Raw genomic sequence first — 19,516 nt, 5'->3', positions numbered from 1 at the left:
AATAACAAAAGTACTAGAGGAAAATATGTGAGAATTAGTTTATAATCTGGGAATGGAAAAAACCTTTGCAATTGACTCAAAGTCAAGAGCCAGAAAAGAAATTACTGATAAATTTACCTAAATAACAGCTTTAAGAAGCTGTTTAATACATGCAAAACACACTTTATGCAAAGTCAAAAGACAAATGACAACCTGGAAAAAATATTTTCAGGGCTTCCCTGGAGGTGCAGTGGTTGAGAATCTGCCTGCTAATGCAGGGGACACGGGTTCAAGCCCTGGTCTGGGAGGATCCCACATGCCGTGGAGCAACTAGGCCCGTGAGCCACAACTACTGAGCCTGCGCGTCTGGAGCCTGTGCTCCACAACAAGAGAGGCCATGATAGTGAGAGGCCCGCGCACCGCGATGAAGAGTGGCCCCCGCTTGCCACAAATAGAGAAAGCCCTCGCACAGAAACGAAGACCCAACACAGCAAAAACAAAATAAATTTTAAAAATATATATTTTCACATGTCACAGTCAAACACTAATCTCTTTATACATAAATAACTCCTAGAAATCAAGATTATAAATGCCAAAAATCAAATAAAAAATAATTAGCAAAGGATTTATTTTTCAGTTCAGAGAAAAAGAAATAAAAATTGTCCTTAAATATGTGAAAATTAAAATAAGACTGAGGCATCACGTTTCACCTATCAATTTGGCCAAAAACATCTAAGTTTGCCTGAAAATTCTTGGCAAGGCTGTGCACAAAGAGGCACTCCATTACTGACAACACAAAACAGCACAACTTTATTGGAGGAAAAGTTGGCAAAATCCAATCTTATGGATTGAATTGTGTCCCCCACAAAATTCATATATAGAAGTCCTAATCCCCTGTATTTAGAATGTGACATTATTGGCTACTCAAAGCAGAGTACTAATGGTTATCAATTTGTACGGTCAGAGAAAGCAACAACAGCATAATCATAGTTGGTTTCTCTTTAAATCTGATTAATCCACAATTCAAAGGTTTAAGATTTTCCTTTCCAAATTCTCATATTCTAGAGAGTATTTTGATCCATGTACCTTTTCATGACCAAGATAATCTTATTCCTTACCCTCTGGAATTCTGATACGCTTTTTGAGAATTATAAAATATATTGTCAAATTTTAATGTCTGCCTTTTGTATTGAAAATATAAATGTGTATTATTTAAACTGATTGTTTTTTAAAACTTAACACCCTCCATCTTAATTATTATAAGTGCCCCCTGCAGTTTAAAAAGAGATTTTTTAAAATAAACTGAATATTGAATAAAGCAGAGTAGGAATTACTGCAATTAAGAAGGCAAAACAATTATACTTTCTAGAAATAAAAACATAAGAATAATAAAAAAAAGAATGTGACCTTATTTAGAGACAGGGTCCTTATAGAGGCAATCAAGTTAAAATGAAGTCATGAGGGTAGGTCCTAATCCAATATGACTGGTATTCTTACAAAAAGGGAAAATTTGGAGACAGACAAGTGCACAGAGAGAATGCTATGTGACTATGAAGGCAGAGATCAGAGTGTTGCTTCAACACACCAAAGGTTGCCAACAAATCACCAGAAGCTGGGGAAAGGCATAAAACAGATTCTTTCTCAAAACCCAGAGAATGAACCAACTCTGCTGACACCTTGATCTCAGACTCCTAGCCTCCAGACTATGAGACAATACATTTCTGTTGTTTAAATTATTCAGTTTATAGAACTCTGTTACAGCAACCCTAGCAAAATAAACATTTATCACAATTATAAATGTATTACCCTTTGACCAGAAATAAAATTCTGGAATTTTATCCAAAAAACAGATCTGCAATTATATGTATATATACACAAAGACATTCATTTAATCTAAGTGTTGCGCCATCTATATGGGAAAGGTTCTAACTAGAGATACAGAAAGATGAAAGTTCCCCATGGTATACTGTTGACTAAAAGAAGTCCAGTGGTTAAGACACCATACTTCCAGTGCAGGGGGTGAGGGTTCGATCCCTGGTTGGGGAACTACAATTCCCATATGCCGTGTGGCATGGCCCCCTCAAAGAAAAAAAGGAAGCAGCAGGGTGCAGAATAGTGTACGGAGTACACCGATACTTGCGTTAAGGAGGAGGAAGAGAAGAGCACGTACCTATGTATTTGCTTCTATTTGCATAAAGTCACAGGGATGGCAGTTGTTCCCAAACTTGCCTGCACTTGGAATCACCTGAGGAGCTTAAAAAAATCATACCCCCTCCACCCCTAGGGCTTCCCTGGTGGCGCAGTGGTTGAGAGTCCGCCTGCCGATGCAGGGGACACGGGTTTGGGTTCGTGCCCCGGTCCGGGAAGATCCCACATGCCGCGGAGCGGCTAGGCCCGTGAGCCGTGGCCGCTGAGCCTGCGCGTCCGGAGCCTGTGCTCCGCAACGGGAGAGGCCACAACAGTGAGAGGCCCACGTACCGCAAAAAAAAAAAAAAAATCATACCCCCAGTGATTGTAATTTGATTAGTTCTGGGGTATCACCTGGGCTTCAGGTCTTCTTAAAAGATCCCCAGATTATTTCTATGGCAGACAAGTTTGAGAACCATTGCTATAAAAATATAAAAGATATTAATAAAAGTAGCTATTTGTGCATGTGGAGGGTGGGAACAGCATGGATGGGGACAGGAGTGGGAGCCAGACTTTTCATTGTATCCTTTTTAATATGGTTTTGATTTTTGAACCATGTAACTGTATTAACGATTCAGAAAATTAATAAAGTAACGAATTTTTAAAAACCAAATAGCTGCTTCCACTATGTTTATTCTTATGACCTGGCTCTTATCCAGGGTTCAAAACTGCCTTTAACATCAATGTCAAAACAAGTTTGTAACTATCTTGAAAAAAATCTCAGACTTTCAAGTTTTCTCTATTTTGGTCACAAGCTGTAATCCTTACTTGAGTGCAGTTAATGAGATCGTCTTGCTGCATTACCTGTCTTTATATACCCAGCAGGAAAGTTTATCACGTGGTGTGGGTGGCTGACCTTCAAAGTTGGTGATTTTTTCCCAAACATAGGTTCCATCTCTTGTTCGCAAATTAACAAAATAAAGCTTTTAAAAGAGGAGAACACCATTAGCAGACAGGACATTGGAAAATTAAACGTATGTCACAGGGATATGTGATCCAAAATTAATAATATTACTTTTTCATTTTTAAAAGGTAAAAATTTTAATTGTAGAGCTAATGAAAATGGGACTATGTTTTAGAAGCAAAAATGATATATGAAAAATACTGAAATGGATCTTTTCCCATCATGCTCTTGCCCTATGAATATCAACTAAGTACGTAGTTAATTCTGAAGCAGAAAGACATGGCAGAAGAGAGGAGCACGATGCTGCATTTTCACCCTATCTTTAAAACCTTATCATCATAAGCTCAAGCTTTTCTACATATGTCTTCTTTGTAAAATACATTCGTAAACTTGTGAGATGAAGTGACACATTAAACATTACATTTTTCTGCGCTCCTGAATTGAAAAAAGAAATTACTCGATTGCTGTATCCTTTGTCATCATATCCTCCAAAAACGTATAGCTTTCCATTAATGCAAGCACCGCAACTTCCTGACATGGAGGTAGGGAGTTCTCCTTCCATGAGGTGCATGGTCCTGCAGCAAGAATAACGTGGAATTCCATAACTTTCCAGAAAAGCAAATTAAAATTCCCTTTGAACTCCATGAGTACTTTTTCAATGAAAACTGTCACTGACAATTACAAGATATAATGGTAGCCAATACTGTAAAAACTGTAAGAAGATCCATGGTAAAGATTTTTCAACCTACTGGGGAAAAAAAAGTTACAAAATCTTCACATGTCACCAGAATTGGGCATTAGTTAGTAGAACAAAGCAAAGTTTTCAGAAACAGCCTTAGTCTTGAGAGGAATAGTAGAGGACAAAGAATGGAGAGAGGTAGCGAGTTGGGGAAAGAAACAGCCAGAGGGAATAAAGCATTGAAAGAAAAGGAAAGGGAGACAATATAATGTTGCAGCACATTCTAAGTATGGTCTCAGACTCCCTGTGGGCTATGACAGCAGTTATAACAGATATTAAGACTGGACATTCTGCAATTTAAAGTTACTTACCACAACCCACTATCAATCTCATAGGTCCAAATCTCATCATTAGGCAAATATACTTCATTGTCTTCAATAGACTAAAAACACAGAATACATAGAATTATGTTTATTAATTACAAAGTAACAACTAAATAGTTCCTCAGGATGGGAAAACTGCAATGGAAATAGTACAAAACACAAAACCATAAACAGCCTCAAAGATGACTTTTTCAACAGAAATAAAGATAGATCTAAAGAGAAGGGGAAGAGACATTTTCAAAGAGAAAGTGGGCAAACAATAAGGGTTAGAATACAAAATAGAAAGTACATGAGTCTAAAGAAAAGACTCAGGGTAGTTAAACCTTACAAGGAATTTCAAGTAAGAGAAAATAGCAAAACAATAACATTACAGCAGAATACTGAAGAATGTGAAGCCAGGAAGAAAAGGAGTATCAAAAAAGGGCAACGTATTTTGGGTGAAGGGAAGGAGTTAAGAAAGGAAACTTAAAGTATAACTAAGAGCACTGTATCATATACCTTGATTCACTAAACATATTTTTTGAGTGCCTACTATGTGCAAGCATAGTGTTAGATATTCATTAAATATAGAATCTAAGGATCAAGATAAATTTAGCTAGTCAAAATGAAAACTCAGAATCTGAATAATCTCTAAAGAAGCCGATAACATAAACAGAATAGTACATTCTGATATTTATGATGAAAAGAAAAATTAGAATAATAATTTTCTTTATGTTAAGTTTAAAAACTTAGGGGTTAAAACAAATCCTTACATAAATCTATCATGATTACTTAGAATCTATAAAATAACTCAAAAATAGCTAGTTGTAAAAGATGTCAGTTTAAGAATTTCTAAGACTGTATGATGCATAAATTATTAACATGCTAAGCAGAGTTAGCTAATTTTCTCATTGCTATGTTAGTTAAATTTTTTAAATAGTATCTTGGCTACCAGGTCTGTCTATGCCTCTCTCTCTCTCTCTCTCTCTCTCTCTCCCGCCCCCCCTCCACACACACACACACACAGCAGAAAACCATTATATTAATTCCAAGGAAACTTCCACTCATGTCTGACTGAGGAAACCATATTACATGGCTAAGTAAATAACTGTTAAGAAAGGGAGATTATAATTGCTTGATTCTAAAGTTTAATGGCATCAGGCTCTAGTAGTCTCATGCGTACACCATTACAACAGAAACAGTATGAAAATGGATTCTGTTATTATTCTGCTTAAGTCCCTTCAATGCTTCCCTGTTGCTTTCAGGATAGTCTAAAATCCTTATGGTTCTGTGCTATATGGTACCTGCTATCACTCCAAAGTTCTTCTTGCCTTTAGTCATTATGCTCCAGTCTTCTTTCAGTTTCCTTCTTACTCTTTCAGCAATTTCATTCCTAAATTATCCCTTCTCTTCTACATTATCAAGTTTCCTTCTCTACTAGATCACTCCTATCAATACCTAAACATGCCTTAGTATAACTCATCTTGAAAAAACAAAAAAAAACCCCAACTCTCCCATAACTCTTTCTCTTATGTCTCTGCTCCCTTCACAACAAAATTTCCATACTGAGTTAACTATAGTAGAAGTCTCCATTGCTTCACCTCTCATTATTTCATCAGTCCAGACTAATCAATCCAGACTCATTCCACTAAAACTGCTTTTGTCAAGGTCACCCTAAAAAAAGAGAACTAGTGAACTGATTAATCCAGAAACATAGCCCAGAGAGATGGAATATATAAAAAAGAAGAGACATGGAGGAAGAGAGAGAAGAACTAAGTCTAATCAGAATTACATTAGGATGTAATAGAGAGAATGAGGAAGAAGCAATATTTGAAGAGACAAAGCCTGAGAGTTTTGCAAAATTGTTGGAAGTCATCAATCCTGAGATCTAGGAAGTCCTAACAAGTTCCAAGCAGGGTAAATAAACAGAAATCCATACCTAGATACATCACAGTAAAACTGTATATCAAAGAAAAAGATACTCTTAAAAGCTGCCAGAGAAAAGAAAGATCATCTTCAAATGAATGGCAACTAATAACTGACTTCTCATTAGCAACAACTCAAGAATAAATCATATTAGCCAATGTGCTTAATGAAAGTAACTTTCCACCTAGAATTCTATACTCAGTAAAAATATCTTTTAAGAACCGAGGTAAAATAAAGAAATTTTCAAACAAAAACTGAGACAGCTGGCCAATAATAGTCCCTCACTTTAAGAAATTCTAATAGATGTTGTACTTCAGGCAAAAGACAAATGATCAAAATTAAACATCTGAAATGCAACAAGCAATAGTGTGACAAGATACTGGTAAAGTGTGTGGATAGATTTAAACATAAAAAAGGCTAAGCTTTTTTTGATGCCTAATTTAAGATGGGGGCTGGGGGGAATAGGATAGGACTAACTAGAGAAGAGGGTGCTAAGATTTAAAAGCTTGTGAAGTATTTGAACCCTGTGGAAAGAAGTAAAATTATTAACTTTGAACTTTGTGAAGTATTCATGCTGAAATAGAGTATCTACTAGATGACTAGAAATAAATCATCTAATTTCTATACAAGCAAAGAGAAAAAAATGGAAAGATAACAAAAAACTGAAAACATTTTCAAAATGACAAAGTTAAAGGAGGAGGAGGAGGAGAAATGAAGGGGGACAAATATAAAACACATCTGATGAAAAAAGTGTATCAGAATTACTTTCAGTAGAAATAGGCTAAAACTCTCTAGATATGTCAGACTAGATAAAAATAAAATCCAGCTATTTTCAGGTTATAAGACATGTCTAAAATATAAAGATGCACAAAGTTTCCATTAGAAGATATGCCATGCAAATACTAACCAAAAGAAAACTAGTGTAGCCATATTAACACCAGCAAAATAGATTTTAAGGCAAATAACATTACTACAGATAAAGAGGAGCATTATAAAATTATAAAATGTTCTATTAACCAGAAAGCTATAACCATTCTGAATTCATATACACCCAAAAAGGTAGGCTAAAGATATATATATAAAGTAAAATCTTACAGGATCATAAGGGGAAACTAACAAATCTACAGTTAGAGTGGGAGTTTTTAATTTTAATACCTGTTACAGTAATTGATAGAACAGGAAGTAAAATAATAAAAAAAGGATACAGGAGATTTGAACACAACTAGCAAGATTAATAAAATGCACACACATAAAACACTCCCATGAAGTGTTTGTGTATATATATATACATATACATGCATGTATATGTACATATATAATTAGAATATATATTCTTAATGAGAACAAAGAGTATATTTATGAAAATTGATTACATGCTAGTCCTTAAAGCAAGCCTCAACATATTCCAAAGGACTGGTATTAGATAAGTAGAGACCACACTCTCTGAATATTAACACAATTAAGTTAGACATTAATAACAGAAAGGTAACTATAAAAATAGCATATTGTTAGAAATTTAAATTATTTTCCTAAACAACTTATGGGTCAAATAATAAATAATAATGGAAAGTATAAAATATTAGAACTAAAATGACAAAATACTGCTTATCAAAACTTGAGGAATACAGCTAAAGAGGTACTTAGAAGAAAATGTATAGCTATATATACTTACATTAAAGAATTAAAAAGTCTCAAAAAGAATGAGTTGAGCATCCAATGTCAGAAATTCAAGAAATAACAGCACAATAAACCCATAGAAAGTAGGAAGAAATAAGAAGGAGCAGATATTAATGAAAATTTTAAAAACACAACAGAGAGGATCAAGTAGACCAAAAATTGGTGTTTCTGAAGGCTGATAAACCTGTGGCAAGACTATTCAAGGTGGGTGGCGGGGAGGAAAGGAAGGCACCACTTGACAATTCTAGGAATGAAAAAGGGGCCATATCTATAGCTACTACAGAGAATAAATAGTATTATGAACAACTTGAGTTTATGCCAATAAATTTTAAAACCTAAATGAAATGGATAGACTCCTGGGGCTGGAGGTGGGAGTGAGGAAACTTGACTCAAGAAAAAATGGAAAATGTGAATAATCCCACAGCTTTAAATAGATTGAATCAGAGATTTAAAACCTCCTCCACAAAGTACCAAACCCAGATGGCTTTAAAGATGAGTTCTTACAAACACTCAAAGAACAAATAATTCAATCTTCCGAAAAATCTATTCCAGAATATAAAAGAAGGAACACTACTCAATCCACTTTTGAACATAGATGTAAAATTGGTAAAAATGTAATTAGTAAATAGGATCCAGTGATGTATAAAATGGGTAATACATTATAATAACTTGTACTTAATCCAAGGAATGGAACATTGGTTTAATATTACAAATATTACTTATTTTTTGTATAAGTCATCATATTGAGATCAAAGAAGAAAAAACAATTATCTCAGTATGATGCAAAAAAATCACTCTTGAAAACTCAACATTCATAAATTGAAAATCAGGTAGAAGGGCATGTCATTAATTTGAAAAAGGCCATCTACAAACAAACAAACAAAACTAAAGCAATCATCAAACTTAATGGTTAATAGTTGAAAACAATCACTCTGAGATTAGGAGCAAGAAAAATTGGCTTCTATTTAACATTGTACTTCAGGTCCACCAGTGTAGTAAAGAAAAGGAAATAAAAAGGAATAAAGATTGGGATGCAAGAAACAAAACTGTCATCATCTGTAGATTACATGACTCTACATAGAAAATAAAAAGATAATTAACAGATGAATTTCGAAAATTAATATAAGAAAGCTTGCCAGAGGGCTTCCCTGGTGGCGCAGTGGTTGCGAGTCCGCCTGCCAATGCAGGGGACATGGGTTCGTGCCCCGGTCCGGGAAGATCCCACATGCCGCGGAGCGGCTGGGCCCGTGAGCCATGGCCGCTGAGCCTGTGCTTCCGGAGCCTGTGCTCCGCAACGGGAGAGGCCACAACAGTAAGAGGCCCGCGTTCCACTAAAAAAATTATAAAAGTAAAAAAGAAAGCTTGCCAGAATCAAAAATATTCAAGTCAACTGTCTTTCAAAACACCAGCAACAATCAAGAAATTTAATTTTTTAAAATAAATTTAGTTTTTAAAAAACAATAAAAAATACAAAGCAGCCAAGAATAAACCCAACAAAAGATATACAAGATCCCTATGAAGATACTATAAAACTCTATTGAAAGACAACAAAAAGTCCGGCATAGAGAGACATACTATATACCTGGATTTGAAGTCTCAATTTCATAACATGTTTATCACCCTCAAATGATCTAAGATTGAGTACAGTAACATAAAAATCTCAATATGGTACTTTATTTGACCATCTGATTCTAAAGTTTATACAAATGAGGAAGCACTGTGGAAAACAATTTAGCAGTTCTAAAAGTTCAATGTCGAATAACCATTTGACCCAGGAATTCCACTCCTAGCTACCCAAAAGAATAAAAAATAGGGGCTCAGATACTTGTATGCCAATATTCATATCAGGACTATTCACAATACACAAAAGGTGGCAACAACCCAAGTGTCCCAACAACAGATGAATGGATAAACAAAATGTGGTATATGCATACAGTGTAATCATATTCACCATAAAAAGGAAGGAAGTTCTGATACATACTGTAACACAGCGAACCTTGAAAATATTATGCTAAATAAAATAAGCCAGACTCAAAAAGACAAATATTGTATGATTCCATTTATACGAAATATCTAGGAAAATGCAAATACATAAAGACAGAATGATTAGAAGTTAGCAGGGATTGGAGTAAGGAAGGAGGGAGAGTTTCTGTTTGGAGTAATGAAGAGTTTTGGAACTAGATAGTGGTAATACTGCACAACATTGTGAATGTAATTAATGCCACCGAACTGTACAGTCTCCTGGTTAAAATGGCAAATTAAATGTTTTATATATTTTACTATTATTGAAAAATAGTAAAGAAAATTCATACAAAAGAACAAAAGGCCCTAAATAACCAAAATATTCCTGAAGAACAAGAACAAGATAGGGTGGGGATGGGGCTTTTACCACCCAACATTTAGACTTCTAGTAAAGCTGTTGTAATTTAGATACTTAGGTTCTGTCACAAGAATAAATAAACAGACAAACTGCACAGAAAAAAGAACTTAGAAACAGACCACACATACATGGAAACTTGATGTGTAACAGACTGAGTTTGCATGTTAGTAGGGAAAGAGGGGACTATTTAATATATGACACGAGAACAACTGGTTATCCACACTGAAAATATAATGAAATTGGATCCCTACCTTAAACCAACCAAATAAAAAATTCAGATTTAAAAAAAAAAGATTTAAACATGGAAGGCAAAACCAAAAATCATTTAGAAGACAATACAGGAGACTTTATGATCTCCACACTGGAAAAGATTTCTTAAGAGGCAGAAAGCACAAAGCATTAAAGAAAAGACTGAAATTACATTACAATTAAAAACTTCTGTTGAACAAAGGATAATCATCAAGAAAGTGCAAAGATAAGCTACAAACTAAGAAGGCATATTCAACTCATACAACTATATAATTAAAGTATTCCTATAAATCAGTAAAAGACAACTCAATAGACAAATGAGCAAAAGACAGGAACCAGCATTTTTACGGAAGAGAAAACACAAATAGTTCATAAGGCTATGAAAATATACTCCACTGTAATCATGGAAAGTAAACAAAAACCACAATGAAACATCATGTCACACTCACTGGATTGGCAAAAACTTTTAAGGCCAGATGGCATCAAATGTTGTCAAGGATGTGGACCAAGGAGGGGGCTGGTGGTAGTGTAGATTGATACAAATATTTTGGCAACACTGACATTCCCAAGTAAATGTGATGTGTGCACCAGGCAACCCAGCATTCCATTCCTTGGTATATGCCCTAGGGAGTGTACATGTCCTGCTGCATGTATAACAGGAGATACGTTACCAAGAATGCTCAATGTAGCATTGCTTACAAACCAAAAAAACCCTGAAGCATTCAAGTATTCATCAATAGTGGAATAGATAAGGAAACTGCTGTAAATTCACACAATAGAATATTATACAGGACACACATCAAATGAATGCATCCAGGGATGATTTTCAAAATATTTAATAACTGGGCAGCACAGAAACTAACCAAACAGAATAAACACCAAGTAAACACAGGTACAGCCATGCAAGTGCACACCAGCTGAATACAAGTAATGTGTGAATCTAAAAAACATGTTAACTAAAAGAATTAAGTCATGAAAGAAAACACATGCTCTGATTCAAAAACCAAATAATATATTGTTTAGAGACAGATGCATGTGTGATAAAACTATAAAGAAAATAGTGATTAATAAGAAATCAAGATAGTGGTACCCTGTGAGGGTGGGAGGAAAAATATAATCAGTGAAGGATAAACAGGAGGCTTCTAAGGTACTGATTCTAGCTGATTTTTTAATCTGGAAGTTAAACACGACAGTTATTTTACATCTCTTTTGTACATACATTTCAAATTTTTAAATTAAAGAATAAAACTTTAAGAAATGAATATTAGGTAGCTCACGGAATCATCAGGGAAGCTGGAGAACCAGCCTCTGATCTATGTAGAGAGGAGTAAGGCCTGAAACCCTTCCAGAGAACCAGTCTGATGCGCGAACTGCCCCAGTCACTGGTAAGCATCACACTGCAGCCTGTAGCACTGCCTTTTGCCAGGGACCTTATCTTCCTACAACTTCTACTGCTCGCTAAGAATCCTCTTTAGGTCCTGATTTTTACAGGTTTATTCCTGAGCCCAAATCTAGCACACATACATCTAACAAACAGCATCCAAGTTACTTGCTCACAACCTAGCTGCAAGGGAAGCTGAAAAATACCTGGCACTCAGGTTCTTTTATATTGGGCACCTACCATGAGCTATGCCCAATTCTGGACACTGGAGACACAATAGGAAACAAAACCCCCTTCTTTATAGAATATACATTCTATGAAGGTAGGTAGGAGGTACTCAGACAACTAAAATAAATACTCCAACAAGACTCGCTTAGTGGGGGATACTACAAGAGGAAGGGGATTCAAATGCTGGGCATCTAAAAAGAATAAATGTCTTCCACATAATATGGATGGTCTGTGTCACCATCTATGAATATATAAAGTGAACTATTAAGTTAAAGAAGCACACACTTAAGGCTTTTAATACACATTGCTAAATTTCTCTTCAGAAAAGGTTACCAGTGCATGAGTAATTCATTTCCCCATGCTCTTCTCAAAAATTCTTTTTAATATTTGCAAATTGGAAAAGAAAAAATTCATTATTTTCCGCTGGGTTTCTCTGATTCATATTCTATTTTTATTTCTTCTTTTGTAAACTGCTGTGCATATCCATTGCTCATTTTTCAAGGGAAATATTCATCTTTAATTTTACAGGACCTTTGTCCGTCATAAATGTTGCAAATACCTCCCCCAGTTTGTCATTTGCCTTCTTACTTTATGGTGTTTAAAAAGCACAGATTTTAATTTTTTAAAACTTTGATCTTGACTGCTCTAAGATGATTAAACAATTTTCACTTACATTAAAAAAATTTTTGGTCTACCAAACTTTTTCCCTTATAGTTTTTTTCCCAATTCAGTTTTTCTTTTCCCAACTCAAGATTTTACAAGAGTCACATATTTTCTTTGGTATCATATAGCTTAACTTCTCTACATTTGTCAATCCTGAAACTCCACTATCATTGTCCTCCAGCTGTCCCAGGACCATTTACTGAATAAGCAATTGTTTTTCCAGAATTGAAATGCTACCTTTTATATACAAAATAATCTTATATGCTTGGCTGTTTATGTTATTTCTTCTCCATTCCATCATGCTTTCTCAACGTGCATCAGGACCACTGATTTAAAAGTATCATAATATGTTTTAATATCTGGTAGTATAAACCTTCATTCTTTTCAGACATTTTCTAAATTGATTCTTCTTCCCTTTAAGTCCTATTCAAAACAAATATATAGTTAAACAGCTTCAGCTGCTAGCTTCTATAAGGAAAAGTTTAGGGCAAAATGTATTAATATCAATTGTGTTAGGGAAATAAAACTGTTCGTTCATATGATTAAACAGTAAGAAGAAAGCATATCATCTGTAAGGATGCTAAAACACTGTGCTTCTCCTCCAAAATTTGGAAAAAAGTACTCACAACTTTTAAATGCTCCTAGTTGCAATACTAAAGTTTGTATGAATTTCAGTAATGTGGAAAGGATATGGAAGAACTAGGAGCAAGAGAATATTCTGGCACCAATTATAATTTACTACTTACTTTTTTCAGCTTTGCTGTTCTTACCTCTAGAGGTAGGGCTGTTTTCAGATACAAAGTCCTTTAGAAAATGCTCAACAATAGAGTAATAAGTAATTTAGACAGATATATGTTGGCCATTCAAGTTTTAGGATATACATTTGTCAATTTTAACACACATTGTGTTAATGAGGAGGAAAATTGTGCTTGGAACATACGATCTGGAATCATCTGACCATTACTCTTAACTGCTGACTACTGGATAACCTCCAGATTCCAGGGTCTTTTAGCTGTTCACAAGGATCTGAATAAAACAATTGTGGGAAGGATTCTATTTTTTCTCACGATATGCCATGTCTTCTTTTCTGCCTCCTACTCTCCCTTTCCTTCCGCTTATGCCTTAGACATATTTTAAGCGCTGACAATCTCTGGAATTTAAAAAGTAGTAGACTTGATCTAAATCTGTGTGGTACTTTCCAGGGTGGTTCATACAGCATTTACTCATTGGATCAGTCAGTAGTAGGAAGTATTTCTATTCACTGACTGCCACCTGAAGACCTGAAATCTTATCAATTACACAATTTTCAAGATTAAAATGAGATATAACAAATTCAGACATTTCAGTTATGGGCCCAACAGAAATCTATACTGTCACAAGATATAAGATATTACAGATTACTATTTTAAGTGAGATTTTTTTTCTTTTAACTCTTACAATATTAAGAACCAATATAGCAGATGAAGTTTGACACCTGTACATCTTCAAGTGGCAGAGCTCAAAAACAATCAAAATATTTCTTCTGCAAAAACCATCATTATATCTAGACTACTTTTTCATCAAGAACAAATGGTGGAAATATTAGACCTTAAGAGAGCATAGTCACCTAATTTATGTTTATCATAGAAAAAATAGCCTTTGGAAATCCAATATACCTATGTTGGAATCTGCTGCCCTTGAGGTCAAACGGTCATTCAAATTATTTACTCTTACTGATTCATCTTCCTTATTTTTAAAATGGGGACATTACTTACAAGATATGGTAAGGATTATACAAGATTAGGGATAAGAGATTTCCTAGCACATGCCACGTATAGTAGGCACTCAAATGTGAGTTCTGATTTTCTCATCCTGATACTGAATCAAATTAAAAATAAACACACAAACAAAACAACAACAAAAACCAACTTGGATCTGAGAATCATTTAACATATACAGTATGTTCTTTATTTCAGTGAGAGATTCAGTCATGTTACATCTGTCACATAATAGCATCGAGTCAGTCAGAAAAATGTAGGTTCTACATCCAGTAGAACTCCAGATGGCTCGCTTTTTTTTTTAAATCTGTAAACTAAAGGGGTTGTTTTCCATCTTTAGAATCCTTGATTCTATTATCCTACGATTATAGAGACAAAACAAATACACATATTCAAACTTCCACTGTAGTAAGAATTTTAAAGCATAATACTCTTAAGTATATTGTTGTTAATACAAGTCTGTTTTGAGACTCGAAAAAATTTCGTAATTACCCCTTGGTAAATGAATGCCACTAAAAATTACTTAGAAACACTTAAATGCTTCAGTGATTTCGATATTTCGGATCGCGCCGCGGGAATAAGTAAATATTTACAAAATAATATAGCACGGCATCCTCGGTGGGCTTTTTTGAGTCTGCGCAAGCAGTTAAAAATGATCATCAATCGCGCAGTAACCGACTGAGCGCTGGGTAAGCCGGGTTATCGGCCAGCTGCGAGGACGGGGGTAACTGGAGAGTGGGAAGAGCCTCGGACTGGGGTTTGAAGGCTAGTTTCCTAGTGGAAGCAACGGCGGCGCGGCGTCAAGCCCTGGCGCGGCGGGAGAGCGGCCGATGGCGGAGGGCCGGGCGGGGCGCGGGGGGCGCGGGGGGCGCCGGGCGCGCCGGGCGCGCCGGCCTGGGCCGCGGACCGGCCCCCGCGTCGGGGCCGGGTGTGGGCGGGTGCTCGGCGGCCACTCTGGCCGAGAAGTCGGGCGGGCTCCCGGCGCGAGTCCGCCCCGTCCCGCCTCTTCCCCTTACCACGTAGCCCCCCCACACGTAGAGGAAGTTTCCGTCCACCACTGCGCAGTGGCCGCTGCGCTCCTCGGCCACGCAGAACAGCTGGGAGTCCGCCATCCGCGCCGTCGCTGGGCCCAGCCGCTCGGCGCGCTGCAGCCCCGTGCCCACGGAGCGGCCTTTCTTCCAGCCCGGCTCCTCCACGCACGAACGGAACGCGTCGAGGGTCGAGATTGGTGGGAAGGCGGCACCAGTGCGGCTGCGCCGTGCCGAAGCCCGCCCGGGAAGCCGAGCCGGGGCGGCGTCGCCAGTTAGGGATGCTTGAGGTCTGAGTGGGCAGGGAGGTGCCTTGGCTTCTCTGCAACCCTGCCACCCGCTGATTTCGTGTCACTTGCGATTGTGTTGTGTGGGCGGAACAACCTGTGTACCTTATCCAGTGGCTCAGTGGACTTCTGGTCCATGGGCTTGATGCTGCTGTGACTTAAATCAATATGTTAATACAATAATGCTTTGTGAGGGTTTGCCTTTTCCATTCAACCTCTAGCAGAGATAGTTATCCAGAGAGAGAGAGAGAGAAGAACTTTAAATATATATATATATACTTTTTTTTTCAATTAAGAATTTTCTAAAACGTATGCCACCAAACTACGGCCCTGCAGGCCAAATCTTTCCGCTGCCTGCTTTTGTAGCACCCACAAGCTAAGAACAGTTCTACATTTTTGAATGGTTGAAAAAAATTCAAAGAAGAATATTACTCATGAAAATGATAGAAATCCAAATTTCAGCATCTGTACATAAAGTTGTATTGCCACACAACTACCCTAATTTGTTTAAGTATTGTCTATGGCAGCTGATGTAAGCCACAGAGTTGAGTAGACAGAGCTGAGTAGCTGCAACAAAGACCAGAAAGCTCCCACTGCTGAAAGTATTTACCGTCTGGCCCCTTCCAGAAAAAAGCTGGTTAACCCTTGCTATAAAATGATGTACTGAAGTAAAACTAGGGCCAGGAGGGAAGAAAATAATTATACCAGCGTCTATAAGTGCACTTGTCCAGAGTTACCCTTTGAAGGGAACATGGCTGCCCACCACTCAGAAAAAGTTAATTTATTCATTTATTTGGTATATATTTATTAAGTGCCTGCTTGCTGTAGATAGTTGGTATTGAGGCCCTGTTAAACACAAACGTTGAAGGAATCAAGTATAATTGATTCCTCATAGCCTTGTAGTAGTAGATACCAAAGAAATACTAAATATGTAGATAATAAATATCTGTTGACTGAATGAATAAACAAAATGAATTTTAAGATGAATAAGACGTAGTTCTACCACAGGGACTTCAAAGTCCAGTTAGAGGGAAAGAGATATAAAGAAATGCATGCAGTGTGGGATGAAAAGTGGCATAGTAGAAATGTGGACAAAATACAGGAGAAAAGCGGAAAGGAAATACACGATCTATTGGGCACAGGGCGGGGGCGCACAAAGGGAGACACAAGTTTTTCATACAAGTTGTCTAAATAGTTCCCTATGAGTGTAGAATGCTTGCAGGGAGCGGCCAAGGATAAAGCTGGAATAGTCAATCTTGCAGACTTGTCATGCTAAAGAGTCTGAACTTTAACTGTAAGGCCAAAGTGTCTTAAGCAGGGGAGTAAATAATGTAACTTGATTATTAGAACTTTTACTTTGGATTGGCAGTGGGGGGGTGGAGGCGATCAGGACTGAAGGCATAAAGGCAGATGGCCCATAGGACAGCTGTGGTGTAAAGTGGGTGCTCATAAATGGTAGTAGCAGTAGTAGTAACCCCTCTTGAGCACTGGCCTTGACCTCCATTTCCAGGGGTGAGGTGGGGTCCGTCTCCAGATGGCACCCTGTGTCCCTAGCAATGACACATTAGCTCTGGGGGTGCTGAGACCAGCTCTCATTGTTGTTATTAATGTATGGAACCTGGTGATCCTTTGTCCCAGAAACTCCCTTTCCACCTGCAGTAGAATGCCAAAGCCCTCTCCAAGATTTCTGTGAATTCTTAGGGCTATAATCTCATAGTCACCTCTGGCTTTAAACTCCTACTGCTACTAGAATAATTCCATTTACAGGTTTATGGATCTTCTCCCCATGGAGCATGCTATTTCACAACACCCCAGACATGAAACATAGAAGCACATTGTATTTTCTTTCAAAACCCACTCTTAAAGGTCATTTGTATTTCTACTGAATTTTACTGAAGTAAAAGGTAAAAGTAAAAAGATGACAGAGAAGGGGTTTATATCACAGAAAGAAAATAATTTCAAACAGAACATGATTACCCTCATTCCTAAAACCTCATCAGCCTTGCCACCATTTTGGCCTTGTCAGAGACAAACCAGGTCAGACACTAGTTAAAGAGGCAAGGATAGATTTTGTTCAGTAACAAACTCTTGTGATGGGGAAGAGGATGCACTGTGAACTGAACTGAACTTTGTGGAAACTGAAGGCAGGAGACTTTTTAAAGCTTTCAGTGTACCGAGGGAAGGCACTGAGGGGCGCTGAAGAAGGTTGATCCCTGCGGCTAGGCCATCTGGGCTTGTTAATTGGAGCATATCCAGAGAAGAAACAAACTTCTATCTTTATGACTGGGCTTCCCTGGTGGCTCAGTGGTTGAGAGTCCGCCTGCCGATGCAAGAGACACGAGTTCGTGCCCCGGTCCGGGCAGATCCCACATGCCGCGGAGCGGCTGGGCCCGTGAGCCATGGCCACTGAGCCTGCACGTCCGGAGCCTGTGCTCCACAACGGGAGAGGCCACAACAGTGAGAGGCCCGCGTACCATCTTTATGACTAGAGGCAGTGATGCAAGTTAAGGCAAGGCACCCAGTAAAATTAGGCCTTTATCTTCCCACAGGGATGGGGAAGAAGAGTAAGAATTATCTCCCTATATGTTTGCATTTCAAAGAGCTCTCAGATGCTTGGAGAAACAGTTTTGTTTGGTAGATTTACACTTCAAAGGCAGAGAAAGGATGTATAATTGCAAGCTTTCTAAAGTAACTGCTATAAGGGGGCATGGGAGGGAGGGTTCAGGGGCCTATCTGCCTATCACCAGGTTTGGGGCTGGAACAAACAGTAAATTCTCTTGGCAGCCTTGAGCTTTTTCAGGCAGGCACTCTAAGGGGCAGTGGAGTCATTCTAGGGGTGTGGCCTTGAGCTGTCAGAAACTATGCTAGTGCTTGTTCAAGTCTCTTAGTATGGCAGGGGCACGGGGTCTGGACGAAATCATTTGTGCCAAGAGTTTGCAGGTTTTACAAGTTAAGGTTGAGGCTTAGTTGAGAATAGGGCTCAGAGGAGCTTGACTAGAGTTTGGTCAAGAAGAGAGTCTTGATCTTAAGACTTAAGTCTTCTCTCCTTAGGCCCTAGCCTCAGGACATTCTGCTGACTCCTCTCTACATTCTGTCCTCCAAGACTGTCCCCCCAGGAGTAGCATTCCTTTTAACATACGCAAAAATCAGCTTAAAATGCATTAAAGACTTAAACATAAGACCTGAAGCCCTAAAATTCCTAGAAAAAAACAGGGGGAAAGCTCCTTGACATTGGTCTTGGCAGTGATTTTTTTTGGAGATGACACCAAAAGCATAGGCAACAGAAGCAAAAATATGCACATGGGACTACCTCAAACTAAAAAGCTTCTGCACAGCAAAGGAAACAACAAAATGAAAAGGCAACGTACAGAATGGTAGAAAATATTTCCCAATAATATATCCAGTGAAGGTTAATATCTTAAGTTTATAAGGAATTCATAAAACTCAGTAGAGAAAAAGAAAGATTAAAAAATGAGCAAAGGACCTGAACAGACATTTTCCCTAAAAAGACATACAAATGGCCAACAGGTACATGATATATAATACCAACATGTACATCACTAATCATCAGGGAAATGCAAATCAAAACCACAGTGAGATATTGTGTCACACCTAGTAGGATGGCTGTTGTCAAAAAGTCAAATATAATAAGTGCTGGCAAGGATGTGGAGAAAAGGGAACGCCTGTATACTGTTGGTGGGAATGTAAACTGGTGCAGCCACTATGGAAAACAATATAGATGTTCTTTAAAAAATTAAAAATAGAACTACCATATAATCTAGCAATCCCACTTCTGGGTATATATCCAAAGGAAAAACATCACTCTCTC

General features: G+C 37.6%; 2 protein-coding genes across 3 annotated transcripts in view; one reads left to right on the top strand and one right to left on the bottom strand.

Moving 5' to 3' along the window:
* Positions 1-15,577, bottom strand: part of KLHDC1 (kelch domain containing 1) — a 47,368-nt gene extending 31,791 nt beyond the window's left edge. For both annotated transcript variants that reach the window (XM_055088408.1, XM_024118308.3), the window contains exons 1-4: positions 15,389-15,577; positions 4,121-4,191; positions 3,528-3,645; positions 2,971-3,089 (exon numbers count right to left, since the gene is read on the bottom strand). In XM_055088408.1, coding sequence (XP_054944383.1) covers positions 2,971-3,089; positions 3,528-3,645; positions 4,121-4,191; positions 15,389-15,484 — 404 coding nt within the window. In that variant the 5' untranslated portion in view covers positions 15,485-15,577. The remainder of the gene's footprint in view (positions 1-2,970; positions 3,090-3,527; positions 3,646-4,120; positions 4,192-15,388) is intronic.
* Positions 1-19,516, top strand: part of POLE2 (DNA polymerase epsilon 2, accessory subunit) — a 95,658-nt gene that overhangs the window by 41,090 nt on the left and 35,052 nt on the right. The gene's annotated exons all lie outside the window — the stretch shown is intronic.

This window comes from Physeter macrocephalus, chromosome 11, assembly GCF_002837175.3.
Source record: "Physeter macrocephalus isolate SW-GA chromosome 11, ASM283717v5, whole genome shotgun sequence".
Lineage (NCBI taxonomy): Eukaryota > Metazoa > Chordata > Mammalia > Artiodactyla > Physeteridae > Physeter > Physeter macrocephalus.
This window is presented reverse-complemented; position numbering and strand designations above follow the sequence as displayed.